Here is a 12,051-nt window from a genome sequence, read left to right as displayed (position 1 = left end):
GATATAGTACAGGCTTCAGGGTTATATTGAAAGTCAGATTTTATATTTTTTTTCCTTGTTTGTTTATAATGGAAACATTTCTCTTTAAAAGATATGGTTGGAGATGCAGGATTGATTTCTTTTTTCCAAGATGCTCTGCTTTGAATTTAATTTCAAATTACATTTTAAACTTCTAATTGTAAAGATAAATTCACTGCAACACTTCTCTGTGTCTGAGAGATTAAAATCATTCAGCTATTCAAAGATGCATCTAATTCCTGATCAGACCTCAAAATAGAGAGAATAAAAGAAAGAAAACCACAAAAAGACAATGCTCGCTGTGCCCCACTGTTATCCTATAAATACACTGATTTAGAAAACAAATGCAAGCACATGTGACAATGAAATTCATACAAAAGCAAAAATCATCAACACCTTGAACTTTTTGAAAAAATAGCAGGGAATTCCCTGGAGTGATATGCTGCCTAGGAAGTCAAGTCATAACACACAAAATACACCCTGCAAAATATTGCTTGAAAACATTACTTTTCTTCCCCACCATTCATTGTTATAACCTTAAATTGAATTAATGCTTTATTTTATCCTGTCATGCAATTTCAAATATTGGAAGCAACAGCAGAAATAAACATAATTTCTCCAGCTACAAAACTAAATATTTGAAGTCCAGCATGTTTTCCAGTTCTAATAAAAGGGGGCAGTATTACATCAGCTGAAATTCTGAATTGTCCAAATTATCGTAAAAAGTGTTAAAGAAGGATACAAAACTGCTGAATTTCACTGAAAATAGACTCTTACTGAATACGCAGACACAAATCTCCTTGTCTGCATTGGGGTAAAATATTCAGAGCTAGTTCAGTGGGACTTAGGCTCCTGCATTGCAGCTACTTTAGAAAATTTTTACTTGAGTCACTATTTTTCTTTCAAAATTATTAAGAAAATATTACAGTTGATATAAAATGAAGGCACATTTTTCATGTAGCTAGGATAAGCCCTAAGCCTAAAAAGGAAATTGCAAAATTATTGCAGTTTCAAAAAATTTTGGAAGAAGATTTTATATTTTTTTTTTAATAAAGTTTTTCTAGAATAAAATACTAGTACCCAAATACAGCTTTAGGAATTTAACTTTGAACACCCAATATAAAAAAAATAAATAAAAAAATCATCGCTTACATATATTATGTTCAGCCACAAGCAGATTACTAAATCAGCCAAATTCACAGTAAAGTATAAAGGACATTTGTTTTCTAAGAATTATGAGGACTGCTGGGATTTGTATTTGAAACTTTTCCATATTCTGGGGCATTTAAGTTGGATAAGCGATTTATCTGTTATAAAATGATGGAACTGTAAAGAGGTTGTCTCTATGCAACACGTCCTTCTACATCTCAGAAACTCCCCAGGGAAAGGTTTGTCGACTGAGCAGGATGACGTATTCAGGAAAAACAGCTTCCCAGTTGCCGTGTCTCTTTGTGGAAATCAGATTCTTCATTAGACAGATGGAATACACTCCCACTGAGTTGAATAAATTGCCTATAATCTTGCAAGAAAGTGAGACCACACTAACAGTTCCTTAAGTAAATCAGTGTCTGTCTTTTTTCTCTCTATACAGCTCCAGATTTTCTACTATAGAATCTGAATATATATATTTAAACTTAAATTAAATTATACCTAAGTGTAAGCTACATGGGGCAGGACCTTCCTTAAGTTGCAGTGAGAACAGAACTTTGTACAATGGCTACCTAAACGATACTGTAATAAAAGTAATAACTTTGCAAAACTAGTCATTTGCTGTTGATATTGCTATTCATTTTTTGGCCTAATTATGAGGTATTTGCCCTTTAATTACAAGTAGAACTAATATTTAACCAACAGAAATAAGGATCCAATTGAAAATGCTTGCAGTTTCTGTTATGTCTCCCAGCAGACTGAAATAGAAGCATTGATGTCTTATTTACTAGTTACAAATATTCTTCTATAAGAAAATAAAGAAAAAAAGAGAATACAAGAAGTTTTTCTTAAAAGATAAAAGCAAATGAAAGTAGATCAGTCCCTGCAAATCTAAACCACTTATTCATAAAGATTTTTATAAATCCACAAGGCCCTTATGACCAATTTATTCATGTTCGAAGTTTAAGTGTGGTCATGACTACTTTCAGTAAAAGGAGAAAAGGTAATTGCTGCATTGGAAAAGTATTTTCTTATGTGCTTTTTTTTTTTTTAACAGATTTGAAAAATGACTAATAACAAGGATGTTAATAACAAGGTGTTTCTCTTGGAGTTTGTCTGAGAAATACCCTGCACTTGCAGAAAAGGCAGTGTGACTCCTGCCTCTGCAGTTGTTCTGTCTATAATACTGAAAGTATGGGGAGAAAAAAGCTAGTAAAAAACTGGTGGCAACATAATCCAGTACTGCTTGCATTTAGAAAAAAGCAATGCAATGATGGAGTCATTACAGGGCTGTAGGCAGTCAAAAGGAGACTATGCATGACTGGTAACTTTTCCTACAAAGGCTTCCTGAAGTGTTTTTATCAGGCAAAGTTTGTACGCATGTGCAGTAGCTTCATATAAATGATGAAGCGTAACAGCTCCAGAGGAGTTGTTACACTCTATTGTGTCAATAATCCACATATTTAACAGTCCCTAAATACAGCAGATCATAACACCTCCAAAGGGGTCGTTATGGCTTATCAAGTCAAATCCAAGTGTCTAAATATGGATTTGATCAATAGACTGTAACATCTCCAAGGGTAAATAATATATGTTTTTAAGAATGTACACATTTTGCATACAAACTGTGGTCTATATTAGGATAAATGATGTGGATTCGACTTGTAAAACTTTGATTTAGAAATAAGAAAGGAATAAAAGGCTCATTATAAGAGGTGCTAAAGTACCATAATTCCCAGGAAGTAGGCGATGACTCATGTCATTTATTTTGGGGTCTAATTCTGGTTTCCTACTGCAAATACACAGTTGCCTGAAAATCTACAAAAGAGTGGGAATGGAATATAAACATAAAAATGTTATATTAAATTCTGCTTCCTCTCACATCTCAATGAATATGCTTCATGGGTAAGTAAATGGGGAGGTGGGGGTATATCCTTGTGTCCAGCAGATATGTTGTGATTATTAATTGTGTATATGTTTATCTTGAGTTCGTATATTTTTCTCCAATGAATTGAACACATTTCTGCTTATATTTTTTCTACAAAGATTTTCTGAAGTGTTTTTTGTCACTGTTTTCATGCTTTATGCACAAAAAAGATAGGATCTGGTCCTTTTAAAAATAATGTCAGTTATCTTACAAATTATATAGCATTTTCAGGTTCATTTAAAGCCTTAAATGAGGGAAAATCTTCAAGGCAATCGTGCTACTTCAAAATACTAAAATAAATACAAGTACCTCTAGCAATGCAAATTTTGTTTAAGTACTCTGTTGAAGGTAAACAGGGCTTGACTGGAAAAAAGTCATATCTTCTAAACAAAGCCAATTTTTGTATGATTTTGCTTTTGCTTGTACCACATGGAAAGAGCTGTGTAGCCTATTTTCTGGATTTTCCTAGTTCTCTCCCCTTTCCCAGTGTTTCTGTTTACCCTGTGAAACCACTGACACAGTTACTTCTTCCCTTTCCTCAGTCAGACTACCCCTGATCAGCACCAGGTGAAGTAGAAAAAGTCAACTCTGCTATAATGACTTTTTGCCTTGTGTGCACTGTACTGGTTTTGGCTCGAATAGAGTTAATTTTAGTTCGCATGGTACTGAGTTTTGGATTTGTGACCGAAACAGTGGTGATAACACAGGGATGTTTTAGCTGTTGCTGAACAGTGCTTCTACAGCATCAAGGCCTTTTCTGTTTCTTATGCTAGCCTGCCAGTGAGGAGACAGGGGGTGCACAAGGTGCTGGAAGGGGACATAGCCAGGCCAGCTGATGCAAACTGACCAAAGGGATATTCCACACCGTACAATGTCATGCTCAGCAATAAAAGCTGGGGGAAGAAGGAGAAAGGGGAAGTGTTTGGAATTTGGGCATTTGTCTTCCCAAATAACTGTTACACATGCTGAAGCCGTGCTTTGCTGGAAATGGCTAAACATCTGCCTGCCGAAGTAGTGAATTAATTCCTTATTTTGCTTTGCTTGCGCACACAGCTTTTGCTTTACTTACTAAACTGTCTTAACCCACAAGTTTTCTCACTTTTACCCTTCTGATTGTCTTCCCCATCCCACTGGAGGGGAGTGAGCGAGCAGCTGCATGGTGCTTACCTGCGTACCCTAACCCACAACAGTACACAAACTGAAATAACTCCATAATTGTAGACATCTATAGAATGGTATTATCTCCAAAGTACAGCCTATCCTTAATGCTTCAGCAAATGACAAAGTTGGACCGTGCCAGAGTGCTGCTGCCTGTTTTTGTTTCGGTTTTTCTGATGAGTGAATCTCTGTGAGCACTTTTAAAGCTTTGTAGGAGATTTTTTTGAACAGCAGAATATGAACAGAGGCAATTTTCAATTCTGTGTCTCTAACCAAATACAAAGCTTTCTGAGATTTAAATGACACATTTTCAAAAAGGCCTGAGCCCAGGCTTTGAAGCTATGTACATAATTTTGTAAGCGCAATCATTTGCACAACAAACTATTACCAGCTATCTGAACTTGAAGACCAGTAACTGACCAGAACTCAATAGCTTCTTTTAAACCAGCTGCAGGCAATTAATTTGTCATCTTTTTTCCTGGTGCTGGCTTCTAGCTACTCATTTATACAAGTCTAATTACCTGAAGCCAATTTCTGAAAATTTGGTCCTGAAAACATAGGGTCCCGATTCTTCAAAAGGAACCAATCCAAAATTGGAACCATGTTATCAAAGCTTTGCTGGGATTATGACAGAAACTATAGACAATCTTCTTGGCATATAATTACTTCAAAATCATGTTTTTCTAATTGAAGTGATCTATCATTCCTTCCCCCCTCCATTTTGATCATCCTGCTCATCATTTTTAGAGTAAAAGAAATATATCATAATGTAAAAATTGAAAGGCAGAGGGTTAAAGGGGAAAAGAAGAGTATTCTAGAATTCTGTTTGTGCAAAGGATGCTTCTGGTTTTAATGTATTTTATACTTGCTATAAAATATAAATACATTCCCTTAGTATTCATGACTGACAATTCTTTTATTTTCTTTAGGATAGAGAGTGGGGATATATCATCATTTAAAATGACTGATTTATATCCCATTCTTTTGTAAACCCTGCCTTTTCTTGCATCTACAGAGCAAGGATAACAGACTAGCATACCAAAGGTAAAACCAGAGTACATATTACAACTTTTTCCTGCCTTAATAGTTCACTCTACAACACATGCTACAATAAATAAAGTCAGCAGGATTATATAAGGGCACCGAGAGATTTAACAACAGATTTCCTTACTGCTGTTTTATTCTTAGGCTTTAAAAGTTGCAAGTGCTACCATGAAAAGTCTCCCCATAAAAGATGGCATTTGAGAATGATGTTGTTTATATTTGTTAAAGAGTTCCAATTGACTCTGCTACATTTGCAAGTAAAAAAATTTTCTTTCCTCCGACTGCCTGATGTATGACCTCAATCTGGAAGCTGTACATCAATCTGTGTATTGCTAGTAACTGGCACAAAAAAGAAATTTCAGATTATTCACTGAAATATTTACTGACTCTGCTTTAAAGGGTGAAAGACGAAATAGAAACTTGTTACATCAAATACAAGACATAAACATGATACTGAAAATACTCAGGGAGCAGACCTGATAAGTAAGTGGATGCCATTTTTATACTTACTTTTCAAAGTCAGATCAAATGTTAAGAATTCTTTCAATAGCCCTTATAGTGTATTAGATATTTTTAAATGTCAAGCCACTGAAACTCATAAAATGTATTTTTAAATAAGCATAATTTTATAAACTCTCAATACTGATCATAGGTGTGACATTTATTTTTATAACTTGGGCTTTAGTGCCCTACCTCTTAGTTAGTTAAGACAAACACTGCCTTTACAATTAAAGTGTTGTCTGAATACAGCCTGCTTGATCAGTTATTAATTTCTATATTTTTTCACAGTACCAATCTGTATTAAATGAGGTTTTCAATGCTGACATTTAAACTAATACTAGCAGAAATAAATATTTATTAGCCTCTGAATTTGAATTGTAAAAGCATTGTTAATCCTGCATGGCAACAATTTAACAAATCTTTTTAATAGACTCTGAGCCTTTCTCTTGTTTTGAGTACCGTAAAGAACATATCAAGCAAAAATGTAAAATGTAGATTAAAAGGTAGGTATCAATCTTTGATGGGTCTGTTTACAACATTTCTTTGCCTTTCCATGCCTTACTACAATCCACTTACTGAGTATTCCCTTGTGGGTACAGAAAAGATCATACTATCATCAAATTCACAGTTTAAGATATAGTTAATATTCTGCTGAGTCTTATACTCAGCCTGGACTAAAAATTCCTGTTAGTCTTTGGAGTATAATACAACCTTGCCTCCCTCCCCCAAGATACAAAGAACCTACCTTCTAATATACAGATATATCACAGAATTTTCATTAATGAATTATAGGCATTGAAAGCCACGTCATTTTTAATTTTTTTTTTTTTTTTTTGGTGCATCAAATAGTCTGAAACACTAGTTGCTTTATAGGCTAATGAACGTGTCAGTTTTCTTTTCATTCATTACTAAATTGCACCATAACTGTTCCTATTTGCCAATGCCATACTGATTATTGGGATAATATTTTCCCCTTCCTAGTTAACTGGAATAAGTATTGTGGTATATAACTGATTTTGTGTCAGTGGTGAAAAATAAATTGTGTGCTGTATTTTTTGCAGCATAAGCCACCTCTAGGGAAGCTAACAGAGAAGGATTCTTCATCAAAAGGCCTGCCGTACAGCTCAGCCAGCTACCGATTCAGTGTTCACTGGCTCCGTTACACACACACAGACCTTCCCCTGGAGCAGATCTTGTAGATCTTGGAAAGGCCACAGTGCAGGACAATAACAGATATGAAGAACTTTCTAAGAGGCTTTTTTGTCCTCTGAGCAGTCCTTAAAGTGTGTGTGCTAGAAACTGTTCCTCACCTTTCGGATATGATCCCAGCTTGCTATTTTGTAAACTGAATGGTGTCCTGCTCAGTCCAATGCTGGTCATGCTCTCTCACCACTTTCTCTCATTTACCATTTTATTGTAGTGCCCCATTTCATTTTAATGTTTGGAAACTACGACCAAGATTCAACAAAGAACTTTGATCTCATTAACACTAAGAGCCAAAAGCACTGTTTTGAGCCTCAATACTTTGTTGCAGCCGAGTCACAGATTCAAGCACACTCAGATACATTCAACAGCATTGTAATACTCAACCATGCTAGTACATAACTGGCCTTTTTGCCATATTTATCAATCCAATCATTCTCAAAAAGCACAATTCAAAATCTAGTGGCCACAAACAGTGGTAGTTTCAACCAATCCATTTTCCACATAGTTACATGCATGCTTGCAGCTGAATCACATGAGTGCACAGGACTGTGTTTTTGAATGCTGTCATGTAAATGCAGAGAAGTTTGTAGCACAGCACTGTGAAGTGACAAGGTGTATTTAATGTGAAATCAGAGACTGCTAAAAGCTCTAAAAAGAAATTTTGTATAAAAATAAGAAGCTATTTGCAGGGAAAAGAAGAATGAATGACAGACTTTGTGGCAATAGGAGACCTTACCTTTTCATTCCTGCAGTTGTTTAGACCCATGTTATTCATGGAGGGCAATTTTCCATCAACACCATGCGGCTGCTGTTGCTGCTGCTGCTGCTGCTGCTGCTCCCTTTGGATCTGCTCTCTCATTTTTCGAGCCTCCTGAATGGCTTTCATTACTGTGTCCTGGTCCCCAAATAGGGCAGGTGAATTAAGACTGGAAAGGATATCTATAAACAGAGAACACACTTTCTTTAGGTACTTATCCAAATCAGAATCAGGGGTAAGCATTCAGCTCATTCAGCTCTCATACTTTTAGGGCGGCACACAATTAACAACTGCAAAAGGTGGAGGCATGGCAATTGTTGTCTGTTTGAAGGCTTGATTAATCTATAGAACTGATTGATAAGCCTGTGCGCTTCTTTTGCTGTTATAAATACAAGCACCGAAGTCTTGGCATAGCCTGATATAGAGGTATCTGAGCATACTCATGGACTCAAATATGTGTTTCAGACAACAGTATTCTGAAGCTTAAGTGGGAAGCCTTTGAAGTATTAATAAAATGAACAAAGAAGGAGAAAGAAATCTTGTTTACTTGGCCATGAAAGTCTATGTCAATTTTTAGAATTTGTTTATGGAGAGAACCATTACTCCAGACATCTAGCTTTCAATTTCAGAAAGAGCATCTACAGTTACTTTTGGGGGACAGGCCTTGTTATTACCTTAACATGAGTATAAAGCTCCAAATTGGTAGAGAAAAAAATGGTTTTCTTTCTATCACTCTGGACAGAAAGAGAAACTTTTAAACATGATTCAGACTCACACAAAACATTCCTGTCACATTTTAAAATGCATGCTAGAGGTAAAGATGAGTACCCCAGATAGAGTTTCTGATTTGAGACCAAAATACTGTGATTGTTTGATGACTGTTTTTTTTGTGTTGCTGTGATGAAGCTTTAACTTGATCCTCCTGTTCCTTGCATGAGAGTATCCTCTACACATGGATAGATTTGTGTATATATATTCTAGCTAGTAAGTTTTGAGCAATCAAATTTGTGCATGACCAGTGCATCTGCCTGACAAGCTCTGAATTTGTTAGATTTGTGTACTTACTAACAGTCCACTATAAAACAAAACAAAACCACCAACAAAAAACAACCAATCAAACAAAAACAAACAGGCTAAGACTAGGAATTCTCCATCAAAGATAATTTTCATATTCTTTTGACTTCGTGTAAGTTCAGCTGAGTAAAATATAGCAAATTTAACCTTGAAGGACCCTGAATTCTTTTAAAATAAAAATAAGGTTAAGATTAAGGGTTTCTCATGCTTTATCCTGGGGACCAAACAGTTGATTTAATACTGTGGTCTAGATGAGAAGAGATGCAAACTGTGATGTTTTAGATGGAAGGGTGATGTTTCCTGTCTGAATGAAGCACCTCTCTCCAAAAAGTAACATATTAGAGAACAACCATTGTTCTTGCTGGGTAAAATTTCCAATGCTCTGAACTGATTCAGCAACTAAGTTCCATTCTGGAGCCTAAGTTGGGAACCATATTTGCATTACTTTTAATGAGACTTGGACTCCAAATCACCTAAATTTATAATTTAAAATGGAGAAAAAAGCTTTTATGTTGCTTGCTGATTTTTGACAGTTTCCCTGGCTTCTTTTATACTTAAGGATTGAGAGGAAAAGTTTTTATGACTTTACATGAAAAATACTCACTCCTTAGGTGTACCTTCTCTAGCCATTTCTCTGGAATGGTCTATGTCTTCAAACTGATATGCCACTTTCTAATGTTAGATAGTGCAGTGAGAGCTGGAAATAAATGGACAGGTAGAGTATCTAGCTAGCTGCAGAAAGGATTTTTCAGAGATCATGATATTCCCAAGTGTTTTGGGAATGGAACAAATCATATTTTTTATATATTTAATGTATGTATTTAACATATCTGTTCATTATTCACAAGTGTTTCTATATATTTTATAAGTACACTTGAGCTACAGATTGTGAATAAGTGGTCTGTAGTAAGTATTTAGTCACTGTTAAAATTTACTATTTGAACTTTAGGGCTGATCACCTACATTTTGCAGCTCTTGATTCTGTTTCTTGACTGGATAAGATAGTCTTCACACATAGTTTTCAGATCAATTTTGTTTCATTACTTAATAAGCTTTACTTCTTAATTAAAGAAACTTGAACACAGGTCAAAAATTTCTTATTTGCAACCATACAAATTAACAAAATCTTGACAGGTGGGTGAACAAATAATAAAAACATGAATGAATAATAAAATTAATAAATAATAAAACAAACTGGCTGGACTGAAGCCTTTCTGTCTTTGTTAAAAAAAAGGATAAAATATATTCAGCATATGGTATTTGTAAGATGAATTTAATAGCCTGAATGCAGAGGATTAGATTTCTTTTAGAATGCTGTTCTGGGTAAAACTAACGAACGGTATATTTGGGCTGAGAAGCTGAAAACCACATCTGGAGTTGCCTTCTTGCCTGGCTTCTGGTTTACTGTAAACCATGGAGATACTGAATGTTCCCTGACCCTGGTTCAACAAAGTGCTTGAAAACTTTTTTATTTTAAGGTGTGTTACACTGTTGCATTGCATGTACACTAATCACATGAGCCATTTTGTCTGTATGCCTAGTATCTAGTCAAGCACTATATGCATGCAAAGATATTTTTTTGTTTGTTTAATCCAGAGGTCAAAATTCAAAAGTTAACTTTCCATATATACATCCAATTGATGTCTTTGGGGAAGATACTCATACAAACCTCTTTTATACATTTTATATATTCATCTCTATTCACCTATGTGTACATATTTGTATGTATGTGTATTTCTTATGTTATATATTTATTTGCTGTATTTCTTGTAGATGCATATCACTGCTGCATCACTTCAGTTACTGCTGCAAAACCCTGACATTCAAGAGTTCTTTGAAAATCTTTCCTGCAATTTCCCCCCCTCCCCCCCAATTTTAAACAGAAATGTAGGGCCAGATATCTACTTAATTCAGAAGTAAGCGTGTTCAAGCTGAGATTTCATGTAGAAAACTTGCCAGTTTCCTCATTTCCCCAGGACAGATTAGTTACCTAAAGAGGATCCTCTTCCCAGAGATCCACCGAGTGGGCTGGGGATGCCACTCTTGTTCGTCACTGTCACAGGACTGCTTTTACTGGCTGGGAAGAGGTTCTGTGTTGGAGATGTTGGGGATTTGACAGGTTCAGCTGTTTTGGGTCGGGCTGAAAGATTCAGTGGCTGGGCTGCTTCATCCTACAAGAGTTTAATGTAATAATTATTAGGAAAAGACAAATGAGCACATCATTTTGCAAGCAGCAGTTACTTTACACCTCGAAGACAATACCATATTCTCCAGCAATAATAACAAAAGAAGCTAATTATCTGCCTCCTTTAAGATTCAATGAAAAGAAACCTCATTAATTTCTCTGTGTTATGCTTCTATTTACATTAACGATGTGGCTGGATCGTTCTTTTTACCAAATTAAAATTTGAATTAGCTCACATTACAGCTTAATTTCCTAATGTGTTTTCAGAGATCTAAATTAACCTAGGGCATTTACAAAGAATTATTTAAAATTTCCAGCAGCTCAGTAATGCTTTTGCATCGGTTCTATTTGAAAAGTTCCTGGCACTATAAAAATAAGTTATGTAGCTTATTTTTAAATGTATTAGAAACCAAGGAATCAGAAGTACTTCTATGAAAGAATCATTTGGAAACCCTGACAGTTCTTTGGCCCACATTTCATGCTGCCGCTAACTTATACATTCCATGCATCTTATTTTGAGTTCATGTTTTGTTTAGTAAAATAATCTATGCTGTTCCCCCATAATAGAAGATAAGAATTTCACTGAATTCAAATTCCTTGACTTACTATGGTAATGAATGTGCACTATATGCATTTCAAAATATATTTTATTTTCTACTATTTAATTTTGTGTATTTTACAATATTTTGTTATTCAAATGCCATGTATTTTTGACAGATTTATGTAAAATCAAGAATTTTTTTTTCACATAAATGTTATTCTGCTTCTTGTTTGATACTTCTGTAATTATTTCTGTATTCTGTAATTATTTCTGCTGCATTCAACCTTTAGTGTATCCACATGTTTATTTGCATGAAGACAAGGCATATTTTTAAGGATATGTAAATCTAGTAGCAGCACTTTTGTATCTTTTGATACTTTTCATATGCGATTATGGAAGAAATTCTCTCTGGCATATATCTTATTTCAGTGCTATAGGAGAATAAGTCTGTCTAAGAAATAACTTTTGGAAGAAGGCTCATTCAAGCAATT

The 12,051-nt window shown here is 35.0% G+C and overlaps 1 protein-coding gene across 7 annotated transcripts in view; it reads right to left on the bottom strand.

Moving 5' to 3' along the window:
* Positions 1 to 12,051, bottom strand: part of SOX6 (SRY-box transcription factor 6) — a 381,650-nt gene that overhangs the window by 53,860 nt on the left and 315,739 nt on the right. For all 7 annotated transcript variants that reach the window (XM_049819851.1, XM_049819852.1, XM_049819846.1 and 4 more), the window contains 2 exons: positions 10,825 to 11,005; positions 7,740 to 7,942 (listed from right to left, as the gene is read on the bottom strand). In XM_049819851.1, coding sequence (XP_049675808.1) covers positions 7,740 to 7,942; positions 10,825 to 11,005 — 384 coding nt within the window. The remainder of the gene's footprint in view (positions 1 to 7,739; positions 7,943 to 10,824; positions 11,006 to 12,051) is intronic.

The sequence above is a fragment of the Accipiter gentilis genome, chromosome 17, assembly GCF_929443795.1.
Source record: "Accipiter gentilis chromosome 17, bAccGen1.1, whole genome shotgun sequence".
In the NCBI taxonomy this organism is placed as follows: Eukaryota; Metazoa; Chordata; class Aves; order Accipitriformes; family Accipitridae; genus Astur; species Astur gentilis.
Note: the sequence above shows the minus strand (reverse complement) of the source record. Positions and strands in the feature narration are given on the sequence as shown.